General features: G+C 34.6%; 2 protein-coding genes across 2 annotated transcripts in view; both read left to right on the plus strand.

The window, feature by feature from the left end:
* The window catches only part of CEP97 (centrosomal protein 97), a 34,329-nt gene extending 26,646 nt beyond the window's left edge, over window positions 1-7,683 (plus strand). Inside the window, exon 11 of the mRNA XM_074301064.1 lies at window positions 1,643-7,683. Coding sequence (XP_074157165.1) covers window positions 1,643-2,347 — 705 coding nt within the window. The 3' untranslated portion in view covers window positions 2,348-7,683. The remainder of the gene's footprint in view (window positions 1-1,642) is intronic.
* Window positions 7,684-19,366: 11,683 nt separating this feature from the next.
* LOC141559520 (small ubiquitin-related modifier 2-like) lies at window positions 19,367-19,684 on the plus strand. Its single transcript, XM_074297372.1, has 2 exons — window positions 19,367-19,551; window positions 19,608-19,684. The coding sequence occupies exons 1-2, from the start codon at window positions 19,398-19,400 to the stop codon at window positions 19,682-19,684; spliced, it is 231 nt and encodes a 76-aa protein (XP_074153473.1). The 5' UTR covers window positions 19,367-19,397.
* Window positions 19,685-21,521: the final 1,837 nt, after the last annotated feature.

Consider the following 21,521-nt stretch of genomic DNA (forward strand, 5'->3'; position numbering starts at 1 on the left):
CTGTCTTCTGAATACTATGAGAAAATAAAGACAAAATTCAGAGGAGAAGAGAAATGGCTAAATAAAGTTTCTATGAAAAATGCTATTAGACAGAACAGCATTACAGGGGCACAAGATTTGATTACGTTTATATTAATGACTTTATTTCAAACATCAGGCCTATATCCTCATACTATTCTGCCTTAAATTCAAGACATTCCTAGTTTGGTGCCATCAAATCTGTTTGTCACTATCTCATATTGCTCTGGGTCAGTTTACTTTCTGCCCTCTGAACACTCTTCTATTATTTGGACTTATTCCTATCCATGCTTTAAAATTTGAGTTAAATGTGGATTTCTCCATAAAGCCTTTTTATGGTTTTACCACTGTCACAACCACTGCCTCTCTTCCCCCCTTATCTGTATTGATCCTACCTTTTCAGACCTCACATGGTACTTTGTTTTATATCTTTCCAGTACACTTACTATTTTGGGTAGTGTCATTACCTATGTTTGTGTCCTGTGTCTTTACTAGATTGTGAATTTTATAAAGTACTTTATCTGAATTTTGAACTTTCAATAGTGCTTAGTATGATGTTAGGTATATGTTAGGTAGTTTTCTCTATTGGATGAATGGATGTTAAAATGACATAAGTTAGAATAGAATACATAATAAGCACTTGATAAATTGTTTATTAATCAAGGACTGACTGATAGGTAGAATATAGTTATGAAGAAAATACTATCATTCCTTTCAAGAAATAGGAACAACCAAATTTAAGGAGTTTTTGTAAGGAGTATCTAGCTACTTTGTGGGACGTTGTTTAGTTTGCATTTGACTACAAGTTGAGTTTTTTTTTTTTTTTTAAATTGTATGGCTACATGATTGCATGTCCCAAGAAATATAGCATAATAAGCTGCTGTGTCAAGTAAATACAGATTGACTCTTATTGACAGAAGACCATCTGAATTATTTTCTATCCTGAAATTTTGCTGTGTCAGATACTACTTGATGATCTCTGATTGATCATTCAAAGCTTGAAGTCTTTATGATGGTATTGTAGTAGGAATTTGACCTATAGGCTTTTTAAAATCTTCATGTGATTTAAGGGCCAAGTAGCCATGAACTGGAAGTTACTGAAATATTTTAAGAGAATGCATTCACTTTATCTTTGATTAACATTTAGGAAATCCTTTGATCTGCCTACATCTAAATCATGGTTATAGTTTTGTATTGTATAATGTTTTCTGCTTTCATTCTCTGAATTTAATCTATCATATTTAATAACTTTGTCTCCATATTTCATATAAAAAAACAACAGTAGTGACCCCACTATTCCTTTGAATTATTTTTCCACTTGGTTCATCCCTGTTCTCAGTCAATTTCCTTTGGGATCAGGATGCTTAGAGTGGGGCAGAAACTAGAAGTATATTCTTTGGTCTTAGAACATGGCAGACAATGTTATCAGCCACACTGAGCTTATCATTTTGAATTCATTAGTAACTGTTCTAACTAAACAGAGACACTATTCCTTTGTAATTTCTGGAAAAATAACTTTTAAGTGCATGCCATATTGATGGTAGTTTTATGTTTGTATTTTAAAGTCCTCTGCCTAATGATGAGCCTCTTATTCCATAATGAGACTTCATTCTGTGGTTTGCAGGTGAGATTGCTACAAGATTGGCAGCAGACAGTGAACCAGCACCTTAGTTCTGCCTGGCAGTCTAGTGCTCCTGTATCCAGTACCCTCTTGTCCTCCCAGTCTTCTCCATTGTTTATCTCAAGTCAGGAGCCCTCCTCAGCCAGTGCTTCTGACTGGTTTATTTCAGATACTGAAGCTCCCCAGGAGAAAATCTTACTTGAATTTCCAGACTCTGGCTTTCACTCCTCCTTGGCAGAACAAGCTCACTTGCAGTATTCATTTGATTCTGAAAAAAGTTCCATGGGAGGGAGTGAGAGTTCTTTAATGGGAAATTCTTTAGAAACAGTTAGATATTTCAAAGATACAGATACTGGGGATACCAGTGAAGAGCACAATGAATGGAATAAAGATAGCTCTAATAATGAACAAGATAGTAGTCTTCTCGAACAGTATTTAACTTCAGTTCAGCAGCTAGAAGATGCTGATGAGAGGACCAGTCTTGACGATGGCATAGAAGATGGTAGCCTTCAAATTACTTCAGCCCCAAGTTCATGTTCCTTGTCTGACTCAGCTGCTGCTGCTAATATAGCTGATAACAAAGCTGCTCCCTTGCAAGATGAAACCAGTCAGACACCGGACACTTGTAAATCAAATACAGAAGTTCAAAGTCATCAATCAGAATGTGACTCTGCATTTCAGGTGCTGCCCGTTGGTATTGCTGTGTAGTGTATCTGGTACATGGAAAACTGAGGAATTATTTAATGCTTTCTAATTTTCACTTATCCTTATATTTTTTTTCAGGTGTATGTATGTGTATTTTTTTTTAAACTTCATAATTTATATAGAATTTATATTTTCATTTATTGTTTTCTAGATTTCAAGTATTTTATTGAAGCTTCATTTTGACAGCATTTTGCTAATCTTGTTGAAATATTCAGCTGTATGATGCTGAATAATATTTATATTGAAAGCTACATGCACTTTATTTCTTTAAAATTGAACTGTATCAAAATAACTTTTTCTTTCATGAAAGTTACAAAGATTATGTTTTCCTCCAAAGAGAATTAAACTAAAGCATCTTCGAATTTAGAAAATTTTATCTAAATGGTAATTGCATTTAGGGAACCCTTGGTTCTTTTTTGTTAATGGGGAAAGTAATTACATAATGCATTTTATATTAAAAAAAAATCCAATGTAATGAACCAGTATGTATAGAACAGTGAGCTGTTGAGAGGGGAACAAAAGCTGGCTGCTTCGCTTTCTGACAGTAGCAGGAAGATTCCAGCCTTGCTTTGTTTTTTCTTCTTTTGAGTCAAGGGAAAACTTTGCATACAGATCCAGTAAGACACAATGAAACTATAGAACTTCTTTAGTAAAGATGATTAATTGCCTTAAGAAAGAGATCTTTAATGATTATCAAAATATCCTTAAAATAACATGATCTTCAATAATGAAGTGTTTCATTATTGAGCCCTGTAGCTCAGCTTAGTTAACAGAAGCAATAATAGAAACCCTTCTCTCAGAAGGAAGAAAGCAAGCAAGCACAAAGATCAATCCATTTGTTAATAATATCACTGTATGTGTTCTTATTCTTTGATTTAGAATGAGGTTTATTTTTATTTTTAACCTCTCTTGGCCTATCTCCTAATTGTATATCTTTTTCAATATTTTAAATGCTGGCTTCCACTTACATTGCCCTTTACAACGCACTTTTCTCACATTGATCTCATTTAAAAATTTTATTTCTTATCCCTAGTACAGTGCCTTGCATGTAGAAGGAAGTTAGTAAATGCTGTTTGGATTTGGAGACAATAGAAATATTATTAAAGTAATTTTATTTTATTTTGTTTGAATATACTTGATTAATACTTTTTAATATTATTATTTCATTCTTGCTGCCTTGCCCCCTAGCATAGCTCTTTCTTATAAAAAATAAGTACAGCCAAATCAATATTGTCCACAACTTCGAATTTTGTTTTGCACCCGTTGCCTTCTCTTCTATGAGAAGCTTAAGACACGCTTCATATTTGCTCCTCTGAAGTCAACATTTATCAGAATTCTGAAGCCTTTCAAATTATCTTCACATTATGTGTAAACCTTTTTGTGAAATCTGTTTCTTTAAACCATTTACCCAGGGTCACACAGCTAGTAAGGATGAGAGCTGGGATCCAAAACTAGGTATTCTGACTCCAAACATTTCATTTTTTAAAAAGAAAACATTGTACCATACTGCTTCACCTTTATTTATCTAGGGAAAATTCTCCCCCTTTTTTTGAGGGGTGGAGGAGAAGGGAGGAATAAGTATTTAGATTTGACTATAGATATAAATGAATGATCCATACACCCTCCCTTTTAAATTTTGCTCTGAGATAAGGCATGTACAGACTTGTAGGTATATACTAATTTAAGAACTTAAGGGTTTTTTTGGGGGAGGGAGGGATAATTCCCAATTAGAGCTTTAAAAAAGTTCCACATTTTAGAGAGTAATTGGTAGTGGTAGTAGTGGTGGGGAAGGCATCTCTTTTGCCTTTTATTTGCTTAGAAAGTGCCCCAAATGTACAAAGAAAATATTTTGTTTTGAAGTCATCAAATAGATTCATAAATCAAAACAAGCATAATCTAACTTTGGGGAAATATTTTAACTATTAGAAAGTCATCAACAAATGTTCTAAAATTTTTTAACCACAAGTACATAGAATTATGGTATCAGTAGAATTATGATTCATTTCTATTTAGCAACCATTTATATTAAGCATCTGCTAATGTGTATAAGGCCCTAGGGATACGAAACCAAAAATGAGACAATTTCCATCCCCCTCTCACATTTTACATTCTATTGGGAGAGCAAATTAATACAAAGTACATAAAGAGTACTAATAACTTGACGACAGAAGGGGTCTCACATAGTGGGAGGCACCTAAACTCTGATAGAAATAATAATTCCTAATCCGAATCCTAGAATTATTATTTAGAACTCTGACACCATTCAGATAATCTGAGATTTAAGTTAAAAGTTAGAGAACTATTTGTCAGTCCCTGTAACTCATTGGGAATCCATTCTCTAAAGTTATGTAAAACACTGAAATCTTCCAGAATACAATTAACATTGACAATATTGGTGCTGGAATTACTTTTTTCTGTGTTCATGAATAAATAGCACTCAGGTTAAGAATTCTTTGGATCTAGAATGTTTTGCTAAGGAAACTTTCTGTCTGATTTTTTTTTTTTTGACTGTCTTATCTGAAAGTTAACACAGTGATGATGTATTTGTAGTCATTAAATGGATTTATTACATAGCTTTTTGTTTCTTCTAGTAATAACATGCCTTATTAGTCACTTATGAAACAATAGTTGCAGCATTTTCAATTTTTGGATAATGCCATTTTTAAAAAATGGACCATTTTAGATTTCTTCTTAAATGCATCCTATTTTTCTATTTTTACAATTAAGTGCCTAATTTTTTCACCAGGAATTTGACAAAGAAAAACTACCCTGTGTTTGTTGCCCTAGTGCCAAAGTCCTATTTCTCATTACATTAAAGTTTTCCATAAAAGCTGCTAAAATTTCCTAGTTCAGTATTACCTAATCAGACATTATCTTATACCTTTTTCTTTTTCCTTTGCTGAACTCATTTGTGCACTAACGTTTATTTGTATTATTTTCTTTGTTTAGACATAAATTTCATTACTCATAATTAACCTTCAAAAGAATTTTAATTTCACGAAGATGTAGCAAAATGCAATATCAACCAATATTTTCATTTCTTTTTTACCTTTACTAAAATTTTGAATTCAAGAATATTAACACATCCCTTCCTTTCTCCTTTTAGGCCTTTACAATTTATATTGTGTGTAGTTGAGATTAAAAATCATTTAAAATTAGAATGGAGGTAATGTATGAACCAGGCTTATTATATCCTGAGGATTTAAAATAGTTAAAAACTAATTTATATAATTTTTTTGGTTTCAAAGTCCCAAAGTGTAATAGCATGTTGGGTTAAGAAGCTAGTATAGTTTAACAAGATTTGGTAGTTGACAGAAAACGATGTGTATGGGAATTTGTGCTTTGAATGTGAATGTATTCTAAAGTAGGGGCAATTCAACAATAGTGCTTCACTGCACTTAAATTTTTTTCCAGTGTAGAATTATTCAGATTTAGTACATTTTCATTAGAAACAATTGCAAAAAAAATGAGCTTGTTGGGATTTAGTTAAAAATTTTTATATAAAAAATTTTGTACTTTACAGCAATGCATAGACAGAAGGTTTCCCTGTGTTTGTTTTTCTGTCTTTGGAAGGAAAACACTTCTGCCATTAAAGATAGAGCAGTCATTAAAAAATTTAAAAATAAAAGTATTCTGTGATTTTTTTCTAAGATACATAGTTGTATTAACTATATGTTATAAAAAAGAATGGAAAATATGTAAAAATTTTGCAAAGAATCTGTATTTTCATCAGTGTGAATAGGTATTCCCTTTCCCAATTAAGATCTCTTCACATCTTAATAAACAGTTTCATAAATTACAAAGGCCAAAAAATGTATCCTTTAATTGTCAGCTCTTTGAACTTAGTTAGCTATGTTAGTTTTTGGATGGCCCATTGCTGGGCCTGTACTAGAAACTTTTATAGCTTGGTGAAGGGCCTCTTAGAGTTTATAGCTTAGGTTTTGAGAACCCAGGGTCGTCTTGATACCATGATGAGATATAATTGCACCTTAATCAAAGAACATTTATAATAGAAAGTGGCATGTTGCTAATCAGAATAAAGATCTAGTGTATCTTTGAATTTGATTACTTCAAATCTCAAGGTTTACTGAGCCAACTAGGTATGAATGCCCAAACCATACTAATTATTATAGAAAGCACTTGTCAGGCTAGTAAACAAAGATGTAAGCTAGTTTGATTTTGTATATTTGATTACTAAAATCTTCATGCATGCTACAGGTAGAAATGTAAATAATTGATGACAAAACTGTTCTTGTTAGTATGCAGATAATTTTTTTCCTCAAATAATGTAGATACCACTGATCTTGCAAATTGTACTATTTTAAAATGGAGTTGGTGGTGGTGGTGGTATTTTTGTTATAATAACAAACAAAACTGTCTGTAGTGGTGTGTTTCATGTACTCTATTTAATTTCAAATCTTATTTTCATTTTTGTCAATATTTTCAGGAACTAGCCTTAAGTAATTGTCTAATTCCTGATGGTTCATTCTGATGATTTATGTAGTTGTAGTTAGAGAACATTAAATACCACAGTACTTCAGGTTAAGATAGGGAAGGACAAAAGCTATACCATATTAAAAAAAAAAAAAAAAGAAATGCTTTAACTACAATGAAATGGATAAAGGTTGAACATATGGGAGAAAGTATACCTAAGAAATGGATACAACATGAAAAAGATTAGTGACTCATTCATAAACCAAGTAGAAAAATGGTTTGCCTAATATATGGGTTTTCTATTTTGATGATTATGCATCTAATTGAAGTAAATTTGCTATACTGTCTTCCTTTCTCATATTCATTTCTATGTAAAGTTTATGCTACTTTCCCATGGAGTTAAATAGAAAATTTAGTCAAAAAACACTCTAAAAATTTTCTGAGTTTGCTTTCCAAGATGGAACCTATCGTGCCATATTAAAATTTTGTAAACAGAGTAAATGACAGTTTAAAAAAAGTAAAAGACAACCTTGAAGAGTATTGTATTGAATTATTTTTTCCCAAAAATTAGGTGCTTTTTAATCTTGTGTACTATTCTGAATCCATTTCACTCCCACTGATTATTGTAGATGGTGGAATTATGCTATGGTAGCGTTGTTCATTTTACAATTCCATTTTTTTGTTTTCTAGGGGAGAAGTAGTGTTTTATATGGATAAGGGTTTTAAAAATTAATTTGTGGTTTATTTTTACGTTCTCTCTAAAACTTGTAGAAAAATTGTGTGTGGTTAAAGCAATTAAAATGTGTATTTTTTTTTTTAATGATTGCTGACTTTTAAAATTGTGCTTACATGTTTAGTTTATACTTTCTGAGGTTCTAAGTTTAAATAAATTATTTGTATCTTTGCTTTTGTCCTCAATCTATTATTTTTTAAGCTAATAGTATTAATTATTATTATTTATGATTCTAATGATTAAAGGATACTTTTTGTGTTGTTTTAGCCATGTCTAGTCCCTTTTTTTTTTTTTTTTTTTTTTTTTCCTGAGGCAGGGGTTAAGTGACTTGCCCAGGGTCACACAGCTAGGAAGTGTTAAGTGTCTGAGACCAGATTTGAACTCTGGTCTTCCTGAATTCAAGGTTGGTGCTCTATTCACTGCGCCACCTAGCTGCCCCATGTCTAGTCCCTTTTAACCCATTTTGGGATTTTCTTGACAAAGATACTATCGTGGTTTTCCATTTCCTTCTCTAGCTAATTCACAGGGGAGTAAACTGAGGCAAGCAGGGTTAAGTGACATTCTAGGGATCCCACAGCTAATAAGTGCCTAAGGTTGAATTTGAACTCATGAAGATGAGTCTTCCTGATTCCAAACCTAAATTTTTTTTTTAGTAGCTTTTTGTCTTTCCAGATACCTGCAGATAGTTTTTACCATTTACCTTTGAAATACCTTGTGTCCCAAATTTTTCTTCCTTTTCCTTCCCCCCTCCCCTCATGCAAAAAAAAAATCAGATCAAACGGGGGGGGGGAACATGAGAAAGAGGGTTTTTCATGTATGATTTTTTCATGTATGATTTAAACAAAATAGAACCTCCCACCCTAGTCCCCATCCATCACTCTGGGATGATGCAGGCAGTACCAGTCCTGAAATTTGAATCCAGTTTTCTAATAGCCTAATGCTCTTTCCTTGGTGACATTGCCAGCAGATAAGCCTTATAAATAAATGTTTGTGAATAAATAATGTTTTTATGATAGAATTTGGGTCTAGAAATTTATGGTACCAAGAACCTGCTGAATCCCTGGATTCCCATTTTTCTTCCACCAACCTCTCCCTTCTCTATTACCCATCACCTAGAGTCAAGCTTCCAAGAGTCCAAAGGGAGATAAGAGGTCATCAAATCCAACCCACATTCTATAATCCCTGATGTAGTGGTCATTCTCCATGAAGTGAAATCCATTACTTTTTTTTTTTTTTTTTTTTGAGTCATTTGGGGTTAAGTAACTTGCCTTGGATCACGCAGCGAGGAATGTGTCTGAGGCCAGATTTGAACTCGGGTCTACCTGACTTCAGAGCTGGTGCTCTAGCCACTGGGCCACCTAGCTTCACCCATTACTTTCTTAAACAGCCCATTTCACTTTTGGACAGCTCTGCTTACTTGGAAGTTTTTCCTTATATCTAACCTAAATCTGACTCCATAACTTCCATTCCACCTAGTTCTGTTTCACAAGTCTCTTGCCCATGGTAATCCTTCAACTACTCAAATTCTTGTGTTCCTGCTAAGTCTTTTTTCCTCCAGGCTACACAGTTACTTCAAGCAATTTTTATATGGCTTGGTTTCTAATTTCACAATTCTAATTGTCCATTTTTTGAATGCTCCAGCTTCTGTATAACCTTCCTAAAGGGTGACTCCAAGAACTGAACATAATATCCCAGGCAGAGTGTAATTAATTCCTTGGTTCTAGAGTTATTTTTCAACTTTGCTTGGGGATACCATTAGGTCTACCACGGTCCACTGTTGATTCACAGTGAGCACAAAACCTCAAGATATTTTTTATAAGACTTGTTCCCTAACCAACTGTCATTCATCCAATCCTTATAAAATTGATTTTTTTTTTGTGACCCCAGATATACATTTCACATTTATCTCTATTAAATTTCATCTTTTTAAAGATTTCCTCACTGTTCAAGTCCACGACTTCTCAAACTTTTTTCACTCTCTGTCTGGACCTGCTCACAGGAAGACTTTGGTACCAGCCCAGATCCTGATTTTGGGTGAGGAGTAATGAGACGGAACTCATGAGGATGCTCAAATAGAAGTCCATTTATTCAAAAAATCCTTAGCCTAATATACCCTATGCTTATATAATACACTTACATAACCATAGGATACTGTGATGCGGGACCACATAAACAACTTGCTATTGTGTGCAGATGTTTCCTTGCCACTTTAACATAACTCTGCTTCAAGTACAACACAGGTTGTCATGATTTCTCAGGGAGGCCAAGATGCCCTTGGGTGGATAGGGAGACAAACCAGACACTCAGCAGGATTCCTTACTGGACTAAAGGGTCTTATATCTCACCCAGGGTTCTCAACTATCTGTGGCCTTCTAAATCTCTCCCTTTCTTTTTGTTTTAATTGAAGCACGGATGCATCAGTGCTTAAATCCATTATGGTGGATAACAAGTTTTAGCATGGCAGGAATCACAAGATAACTATAAAAGATTTCCATGAGTCCCAGAAGTAAGGTAGAGAAGATATAATTATTGTCTTGTGTCTCTCATCCATTTTGCTGCCTCATGTAGTGAGTGTACAATTGTGGTCACCTGCTGTGAGTTATTGATACACATATAACAAGAGGAATTCCCAACCACACATACACTTCCTTCTGCAGCCAAGAGATAGTCCAAAGCTTATCTGTTGTCCATCATTCAGGGAATCATTGGATTCCTGCACGTTTTGAAGTCCTGCATCAGTCTTGTTAGCAATTATTTTTATGGTCATGGTAATATTTGTTAGTCACTTGCCATACACATAGGGCTAACAGCTATTCTCTTTCAGTGGCAGGCATAGTCCTTGATGGAACCACCGGATGTTTCCTGGGTCGTCTCCTTCGTTTTGAGGGTCTTTTCTTTTTCCATCTTTTCCTGATGGACAAGGTGGAAACAGCATGTCGGCACCCATTGGGTTCCCTCTCCATCTGTAGAGACACAAGTAAATCTTCTACCCCAGATCTGTCTGGCCCCTTCCATTCATCAGAATCCTTCCTCTTTTGCCTTAACCAGTGCCTCCTGTATTCGGGACATAAGAGGAGGACAAGATGGCTGCACCAGCTGTGCTGATATAGCCACTGCCCCTCTGTTCTTCTGTCTCCCACCTATAAAGAAAGAGTTGAGTGAGGAGGATGAAAAAGTAGTGGATCAGGGGCGCAGGTACAGGGGGTAGTGGAGGCTTCCTCTCCTTTCCCCTTCCCTTCCCTTCTTGGGGCTGAGAAATGGGGAAGTGCCCTGCCCTTCAAACCCTCCAGTGCCATCTTTGTCTTTGTTTAATGTGCCACACCTTTTAGAGTTGTCCCCACCTTCTTTTTGTTTATTTTCCTCATCCTCCTTTGTTTGGTTCTTTTTTTTTTTGATAATATGTGGGATCTCTCAAAGCCAATTTTATTCCATAGTACATAAGGAATGTATGCTTGGGGATCGAGCCAGGGCCCATAGAATGGTAGTATTCACTTACTTATTCTCCCACTATCTCCCACTTCTGTGGCTCCAGTGTCTCTTCCTTAGGCAGCCATGGAGACATGCACCCCACAATATTTAAGATTGCTTCTGAGCTACTAACAAACCTTGCTTCTTTTTTAACCTCAAGAGGGAATCCCATTTTGGTTGGAAAACAAAAGTGACTAGAGGAGCCCTTGCCAAATCTTTCCGCGGCCTGTTTAAAGTTATCCTGTTCCTGAGTAGTGGGGATTCCTCACCAGAACTCGATCAGCCCAGCTGCTGTGTGCCCCGCTCTCAAGAGCCCCACGTTGTCTGGACCTGGGAGGACTTTGATACCAGCCTGAATCCTGATCTTGGCTGAGAAGTGATGAGGCGGAACTCAAGAGGTTGCTCAAACAGGAGTGCGTTTATTCAAAAAGTCCTCAGCCTTATATGTCCTATGCTAATTTAATACACTTACATAACTATAGCACAGGGCACATGTGCTTACTATATACTGTGCATTCAGGACCACATAAACAACTTGCTATTGTGTGCAAATGTCTCCTTGCTACCTTAGTGTAACTCTAATTCAAATATGACATAGGTTGTCACACCCTCTGACTTCTCAGGAAGGCCCAGAGGCCCTTACTGGGTATGGGGAGTCATTCAGCGGGGTTCCTTACTGGACTAAAGAGTCTTATGCCTCACCCAGGATTCTCCATTATCTGGGGCCCAACTCCTTTTCACCTGAAATTTTTGTGTAATCTCAGTTATATAGGTATATAGAATAGGTGTACAAATAAAAAATTTACTGATTACAAGGCATAAAGAAATTTAATTTTAAAAAATCCTTTGGGAGCAGCTAGATGGCACAGTGGATAGAGCACCAGCCCTGAATTCAGGAGGACCCGAGTTTGAATTTGATCTCAGACACTTAACACTTCCTAGCTGTGTGACCCTGGGCAAGTCACTTAATCCCAGCCTCGGGAAAAAAAATAAAATAAAATAAAAAATTCTTTGGTGTACATGTAATTTTACCAATTGTTATAGATGAAAGGAAATTTTCATACTAATGAAATGTATGTGCTTATTTTATTATTTTTTATTATAGCTTTTTATTTACAAGATATATGCATGGGTAATTTTTCAGCATTTACCTTGCAAAACCTTCTGTTCCAACTTTTCCCCTCCTCCCCATTCCCTCCCCCAGATGGCAGGTTAGATCAATACATGTTAAATATGTTAAAGTATATGTTAAACACAATATATGTATACATATCCACACAATTATTTTGCTGCATAAGAAGAATCGGACTTTGAAGTAAGGTAAATTAACCTGAGAAAGAAATCAAAAATGCAAGCAGATAAAAATAGAGGGACTAGAAATGCTATGTAGTGGTTCACACTCATTTCCCAGAGTTCTTTCGCTGGGTGTGTGCTTGTTTATTTTTACATAAAATAATTAAATCTTATCAAAATATTTGATACTTTTAACTGTTGCCAAATTTTTTTGCCATCCCCACATTGAGTTAAGTGATATCATATGGAGTTATGAATCACAGATTTAAGAAGTTTTTTAAAGCCTAATTCTATCATCTAGTGTGTTAGTTATTCTCTCCAGCTTTGTCATCAGAGAATATCACAAGTGCATATTTTATTGTTTCATACACAAAGCTCCCAGTCCCCTTGACTTTAGTTCCCTTCCCCCCCCCCCCACTGACAGTATACATTCCCTTAATCTAGATCGCCTATTGGAATGGATGTATATTTCTATTATTCTTCTATTATCCCTGAAGTCAGAGCACAAGCCTCCAGCTTTTTAAAAGGAAAGTTTTACTAGGAGACCATAGCTGTTTTCTTAAAAAAATAAAATAAAATAAAATAAAAAATAAAGTACTGCTCTCTAACACTGAGAAATTGTGTTGGAAATTATATGTGAAATCCTCATCCACTAAGGAGGCCCTCTGTTCTGAATGCAGGCATGCAGTCTCATTGCATTCAGTGCTAGGGAACCTGGCCTCTAACAAGATTTAGGTTGTCTTTTCTCACACTTTTATGGCTCTTAAAACCCCATCCCAGCATCCTGGAAATAAGTTTACTGATAGGTTAGAGTTATGACTGATGTCTAGATATCCCCCAAAAAGGAACAGTAAGAAAGTGCTAAATGTATAATATAAATTGGGTATTACACATATATTTTATTCCTACATCTGAAAGAAGGGCCAAATGTTAAAAACGAAAAAAACAAACCCTCATAGTATTTAAAAACAAAAAAACCCTTTCCTCTGCTGTCAATGCAGTTTCTCTCCAAAGACGGTTTTCTCAAGGTATAAGGCTATTTAGTCTAACTTCCTGCTGTCTTTATGCCAAACAGTTCCCAAATTCCATATGAACCAGAGATAATACCAGATTGCAGTAAGTATTTTTAGCAATTCTTTCAGCTATTAAATAAGTATTTCTCTTAATTTGTATATTTATACACATAGTTCATTTAAGTCAATTAACAAAGCCAATGCAATTCAAATAGAAGAGAAGCAAAAAATTGGGAAACAAAATTTTTGCAGCAAACTTCTTCAGTGATCTCATTTCTAAGATATAGGAAATGAATTCAAATATATAAAAATAAGATCTATTTCTTGATTATTGATAAATCTTGATTTGTCTTGATATTGATTTTTGATAAATAATCAAAAGATAAAAAGTTTTCAGAGAATGAAATCCAGGCCATGAATAGTTGTTTGTAAAGTGCTGTAAGTCATTAAAAATTACAAATGCAAATTAACAGAACTCTGAGATACCACCTCACATTAATCATATTTGAAAAAAAGTTGTCAAAAAAGTAAAATGACATTAATGCATTGTTGATGGAGTTGTGAACTTATCCATCCATTCTGGAAAGTAATGTGGAACAATGTCACTTTGTTGTTGCTCAGTCATGTCTGATTCTCTGTGATCTCATTTGGGGTTTTCTTGGCAAAGATACTGGAGTGGTTGGCATTTCCTTCGATAATTCATTTTTACAGATAAGGAACTGAGGCAAATAGGGTTAAGTTACTTGTCCAGGATCACACAGTAAGTGTCTGAGCCAGATTTGAATTCACCCAAGAAAATGAGTCTTCCTCATTCCAAACCCAATGCATTATTTGTATCATTACCTATCTGTATACTAGGCTTATTAGGAATCCCAAGAAGACCAAGTAAAAAGAAAAAGTATGTACAAAAATATAGCAGCTTTTTTTTGTGGTGGCAAAGAATTGGAAATTGATGGGGTACTCATTAATTGTGGAAATGGCTGAGCAATTTATGGTCTTATCTATATATATGTTTTATATATATATATATATATACAATATCTGTATTATATATGTTGAAATACTATTGTGCTATAAGAAGTCATGACAGGCATGGTTTTATAAAACCTGGGAAGACTTGTATCAACTGATAAAAAGTGAGCAGAATCAGAACAAATTATATAATAAAAACAATATTGCAAAGAGAAACACCTTCAAAATAGTCAGAAATTCTGATAAACATAATGGAACCAATCATAATTCCAAAGGACTTCTGATGAAACATATCATTCACTTCCAGATAGAGAAGTGATGAATTCAGTGCATATTGAAGCATTTTTGGGGGGTGTGACTAATGTGGGCATTTGTCTTGCTGAACTATACGTGTGTGTGTATATACACACACACACACACACACACATAAAATGTGTATATATACACACACAGACAAACTATGCTTATATATACATAATCTATATGTATTTTGTATATACATACATATATATATTTAATTTTTTGTGTTTTTCTCTAAATGGGGATAGTGAAAAGGTTGGAAGGAGAGAATTTGAAACTGAAAATAAAATCTAGTTAAAAGAATAAAAAGATCAGATCATGACACACTAACTATGTATTTTTTGGTAACAATTATCAATGGCTTCCTTGGGGTATAAACTAATAATGGAGTCTCTAGTTCAAAGAAGTTACATGAACTTTCTATAATAACTCAGGGAGTAGTTTAAAAGACAAATAAAAATTCCTGAAGGTTTAATTAGCTACTTGTGTCGATGTGTTCCAAAAGAGTTTAGGTTCTATTCTGGGAGATGACTACGAACCACTACATAGAATTCCCAATCCCTCTATTTTTGTTCGCCTATATTTTTGATTTCCTTCACAGGCTAATTGTACACTGTTTCAAAGTCCGATTCTTTTTGTACAGCAAAGTAACTGTTTGGACATGTATACATATATTGTATTTAACTTATACTTTAACATATTTAACATGTATTGGTTAACCTGCCATCTGGGGGAAGGGGTGGGGGGAAGGAGGGGAAAAGTTGGAACAAAAGGTCTTGCAATTGTCAATGCTGAAAAATTACCTATGCATAAATCTTGTAAATAAAAAGCTATAATTAAAAAAAAAAAAAAGAAAAATCTTCAAACTAGTAATCAGACAAGTGAATTAAAATTGAGGTTCTATTTGTCAAATTGGCAAAAATAAATAAAAGTACCTTAAAAAAAAGAGTTTAGGTTCTAGGAACTAAGGTTCTGGGAAATGACACATCTCTATCCTTCTAGAAAGCAAAGTGGTGAGCAACTAATCTCTGGGAACTGATTGATCTTCCTCTCATTATGGAGAGAAGAAATGCTGAGGATCTTTTTTTATCCTTGTGACTAGGTCTGCCTTCCCCCCCCCCCCCACACACAAAATTAACTCTGTCTAGTCTCTAGGCTAAAAAAGATTTTATATATATATAGACCTTGTAGCAGCTGAAAGATAAGCTGCCTCTCTGTGTGTATTTTGCTCACACATTCTTCCTACATATAGGCCCTTCTAAGTGTGTGCTTTGGCCACAAATGTTCCCTATATATGTACCTTCTATTCATTTATCTTAATCACAGATTCTCCCTACATGGGTGTCCTCAATACATTTCCCTGTCAAATATATATCTAATATCTGACCTTCCATTAATGTACCCTGGACATATAGATACCATTTCACATGTGTTTCCTGAATGGGTGTGACCACTCTTTCTTCTTATGGCATATATGTTCATTGAAGAATGTGCCCTAGTTTATGTGGCTCTAGTCAAGTCACTTAACCTTGGTGTGCCTCAGTTTCCTCATCTGTAAAGTGGGGATAATAATGGTACCTAAATCTTAGAGCTGTTATAGGGATCAGATGAGATAATAATTATAAAATACTTAGTGCAATGCTTGGGATATAGTAGGTGCTATATAAACATTAACTTCTATGTATAATTGCTTGATTGTCACTTTTCTTACCGTGTTTTTGCTTTAAATATATTTTAATTATGAATGAATTGTATCCTCTTGTTAGGTAAAGATGAACATGTGAGGGATGAACTATAGTTTTGAGTGGATGAAAATCCACGGATTACTTTGAATCTAATAAGTTTTTTTAGGGAGCTCTATGTAAAGGTAAGGTGCTATGCATAAGACAAGATGCCCAACTTCAGGGAGATTGTGGTGTAGTAGGGATTTGAGGCAAATTTCAGATACCAAATAATGCTTAATGCTATACAGTAAGTATATTAGATAATTATAAAATAAAAGTCTTGAAAGGGCAGGTTTTATTACCAAGAGGTAAATTTGAGCCGAGGCCTTGAAAAGAAATTAAGAGGGGCAGCTGGGGGGTGGGCAGTGGATAGAGTACCAGCCCTGAAGTCTGAAGGACCTGAGTTCAAATCTGGTCTCAGATACTTAGCACTTTCTAGCTGTGTGACCTTGGGCAGATCACTTAACCCCAATTGCCTCAGTAAAGAAAAGAAAAAGAAAAAAGGAAAAAAAAAAGAAATTAGGAATTAATTGAAGTAGAAGGGAAGGCTACTTCAGGGATAGAGAAATAGTTTGATTGAAGCCCCAAGTGAAAATGTGCAGGATGGCAGAAGGGGAAGAAAGTAGCTTAATATGACTAAGTATGGCATGTCAGAAGTAAAGCAATGTGAGATACTGCAAAGTACCACAGCCAACCTGGTGATAAGACTCTCTAAATTTAACCAGGCTATTTCTCAGGTTACAGACACACACACAGTTGTTTGTCACAAGATCCATACTTGAAACCTTTCCAGGTGGTAGGACCTGTCAGAATTTGTATTCTTCTCTTATAGCCTGAAGAATCTGGAATCATGCCATAATGGGACTTCAGAAGAGGACTGTAGTAGAAGCTAATTAATTATTACTGGTTATAACCAATTAGAAGCTACAGGAAAGGTAGGAAGATCATATACTCTATGTTAACAATGGCATTGTCAGATGTTAGAGTAGAAAGAAAGATTATTAAAGAAGAATAGGGGTTGCAATTTTCCTTGGGTTATGTATTGCTTCCTTTCTGGGGAAAAAAAAAGCATAGTTAATCCATATTGGAGTGCATTGTGGCATTGAACATCAGGAACTGAGAAAAAAAAGCTAGAAGAGAGGGAAAAGAAACAAAAAGGGCAAAGGGATTTATCTCAGTGACCTTGCAAGAAGTTCAGGCTCTCCCTGGCCTGGAGAAAAAGGCTCATTCTTGAATGACAGCTCTGCTGGGGAATTATATGTAACATAGTGGGCTCCTGTATTTCCCTCACCCCCATTCCATCCATATACTCTTTAGAGGTCTTCAAACAGAGATTGGATGAGGGAAATAACTATTGTATAAAGGCTATGACTTGACTAAATCCTTAGCCTTGTGAAAATTATACCCCCAATAGCAGAGGTTGACCCCTCGAAGACCACCAGTAGGATCTTGCTTTCAGTTGAAAAGTCATTCAGTCTTGTTGGAAAACTGGAAAGCAGTTGGACAGAAATTAGATATAGACCAATATTTTATACCATTTACCAAGGTAAGTTCAAAATGGATACATGATCTAGACATAAAGAAAATATAATAAGTAAATTAGAAAAACATGGAACGTATTACCTATTAGATTTCTGAATAGGTGAAGAATTGTGAATAAGTAAGAGCTGGAAATGATTGTCAGGTATAAAATGGATAATTTTGGTTGCATCAAATTAAAAAAGTTTTTTTTTTATTTTTATAAAAACCCCAATGTAGCCAAGATTGAAGGGGAAAGCAGAAAGTTTGGGAGGAAATTTTTAAATTAGGGCCTCATATCTCAAAAATATAAAGAACTGAGTCAAATTTATATGACTAAGAACTATACCCCAAAGAATAAATGGCCAAAGGACATGAATGGGCAGTTTTTGGAAGAAGAAATCAAAGATATATATAGCCATATGAAAAAAATGATTTAAATCATCACTAATAAGAAAAATGCAAATTGAAACAACATTGAAGTACCATCTCATACCTATCAGATTGGCTAAAATGATTGAAAGGGAAAATGACAAATGTTGGAGAGGGTGTAAAAAAAAATTGGGATACTAATACACTGTTAATAGAACTGTGAAGTGCTCCAATCATTTTGGAGGGCAATTTGGAACTATGCCCAAAGGGTTATAAAAACTATATTGCGTATACTCTTTGCCCTAGCAATGCCATTCTTAGGTCTATTTCCCAAGACAATATTGGGAAATAAATTTATATATTTATATATTCTAAAATATTTAAAGCTGCTCTCTTTGTAGTGACAAAGAACTGGAAACTGAAAAGATGTCCATAAATTGGGGAATGGCTGAATGAGAAGTGATATATGACAGTGATGGAATACTATTGTATAAGAAATGATAAATAGGTTGATGTAATAAAAAAAATGGAAAGACTTGCATGAAATAATGCAGAGAAAAATGGCTAGCAATATTGTTCAGGGTTAACTGTGAATGACTATGTTATTCTTAGTAATATGAATATTCAAATCAACTAAAAACTTATGAAGTTTGTATTATATATGTATGTAATATGTATTATATATGTATATAACTATTCAAATAAACTACAAACTTAAAAAGAAAAATATTATATGTGTATATGTATGTGTGTGTATATGTATACATATACATATACAAACATGGTATTCTCTAAAGTAAGGTTGGGAGGAAAAGAGATAATTTGAAACTCAAAATGTAACAAAAAATACTTTTTTTAAAAAGAAAGTCATCTAGTTCAGCACTGCCTTTTTGAAGGTATGCTTGTGATTTGCTAACAAATCTTTGTGAAATGAATTAATAAATGTATTAAGAATCTACTAGGGGAAACAGCCCTTCTTCTTCCTCCCTCTCCTCCCCCTCCTCTTCTTCCTCCTCATCCTCTTCTTCCTTCTCCTCCTTCTCCTTTTCCTCCTCCTCCTCTTTCTCCTCTTCCTTCTTCTCCTCTTCCTCACCATCACTACCATCATCTTCTTTCTCCTCCTGCTCTTCCTGCTGCCGATCCTGCTTCTACTCCCGTTCACTTGGAGCAGTCCATCTTGGTGCCTCTTTTGTGAAGCGGCAGCTGAGAATACTCCTGGAGTCACCATGACCGATGAAAAACCTAAGGAAGGATTCAAGACTGAAAACAATGATCACATTAATTTGAAGGTGGCAGGGCAAGATGGGTCGGTGGTGCAATTTAAGATTAAGAGACACATACCATTTAGTAAATTAATGAAAGCCTATTGTGAACGACAGGGTTTGTCAATGAGGCAGATCAGATTAGATTTGATGGACAATCAATCAATGAAACAGACATACCTGCACATTTGAAAATGGAGGATGAAGAAAAAATTGATATACTCCGGCAGCAGATAGGAGGCATTTACTAAAATGACAACATGCAACTCTATTCCAGAACTATGCTCCCAAGGAAAACAATACATTCACAATTAGAAAACCAAGATTTGGTTCATCCATATCCTGACTACTGCAGTATAGGTTTTTCTTTTTATTCCCTTCCTCCATTCCTTTATTCCTTTATTATTTATTTACATGAAGTAATTGGTACAAGCATAATGTGTATTTTTTTTTAACTAAATGGCCAATGATCATTGATCATGATTATTGATTAACATCAAATGGAGATGGGGAGGAGAAAAAACAAACTGATTAGGTGAAAATATCCCTTTTCTCCATTAGTGGAATGCTTATTCAAATTTTATCTTTATATTCCAATAAGTTAGCTTGCTTTCACTGTTTAACAAAAAAACAAAAAACAAAAACAAAAACAAAAACCCACCAAAAAATCCTTGCATTCCTTGTTTGACTGGATAATTTCATTGTTTTTCTTTTAACATTGTAAAACCAAGGACAATTTAATAACTTTTTTGTAAGTAGCTATTACAAGTAGAGCAATCTCTATCTCTCAGTAGGGATAAATTACTATAAAAAAATTGATCCTAGATAGTTTTCCCTTCAAGTCAAACATCTTGTTGTTTAAATACATTTCTTGTTTAAAATAAATAAATTTAAAAAAATTACTAGGGGAACAAGTACAACCTCAAAAAAGAGCTATGAAAAAACATTTTCCAAAATTCTCTGCAGAAGTGGTGGGGAGGTAGGGGGGAGAGAATCCACAGGTGTGGAACATTGAATATTGTTTTCTTATTTTTGGAATGAAGTGTTTAATTTTATTGATTACTCTTCATTTCTTTTTTTTTTTTTCTTAAAAAATTCTTTGTTATGTGGTATGGTTCTCTGGGAGAACAGAAAAGAAACAATATGGGGAAAATTTTAGGCGAAATAAAGTAAGAAATTATCTATCTTATTTTTATATGTATTCTCCATTCTCTAATATGCCTTGCTTTGTAATAAAAAAATTAGGTAAGCAAAAAATGAATGACAAAGTGAATCTGATCAATCGACAGTGTGGTCACATCTAGGCCAGGAATTTCCTATCTTTCTTCTAAAGGAAGGATTTCCTTTTTTGTATCTTCTCTAGACTTAGATTGCTCATTACATTCAATCATATACTTTGTTTTTGTTTATATTATTGTAGTCAAGGTGTTAATAGGTTCTCCTGGTTCTAATCACCTCAATCTCTTGGTTTAGTTTTTATAGCAGGAAGCAGTTCTGAAAGATTCATCTAAAGATGAATGTAACGTCTTAAATACAAAAGACAAATAAAATTAATACAAAGCAAATAAGAGATAGATAGCATAGTGGATAAAGTGCCAGGTCTGGAGGCAGGAAGACTCAATTTCCTGAGCTCAACCCTGGCCTCAGGCATTTAGTAGCTATATAACCCTGGGCAAATCACTCAACCTTATTTACCTCAGTTTCCTCTTCTGTAAAATGAGTTGGAGAAGGAAATGGAAAACTATTTCAATTTCTTTGCTCAAATAGGATCATAAGTGAGACACATCTGAACAACAATAAATATATTATGATTTTTATTTTTGTGATGAAAGGTATCCCATGTAGTATACTTAAAATTGACCTTTTTGGTTCATTTTGACTTACTAGGAGCTTTGGGGTTGGGTTCACTTCTGGCTGGTGACTTAGCACTGAAAGAATATAGTATGATGTGTTTCCTTGGTTCCTACCCACCCTGGCCAATGGTCATGGCAGCAGTAGGGTGCTATGTCAGTTAAAAGGAGAGACAGATTAACTGTAAGGAGTGTATTCTGTCTCTAGACTTTCCATAGTGAGGGGGAGGAATGGGTT

Source organism: Sminthopsis crassicaudata, chromosome 3 (assembly GCF_048593235.1).
Source record: "Sminthopsis crassicaudata isolate SCR6 chromosome 3, ASM4859323v1, whole genome shotgun sequence".
NCBI lineage: Eukaryota > Metazoa > Chordata > Mammalia > Dasyuromorphia > Dasyuridae > Sminthopsis > Sminthopsis crassicaudata.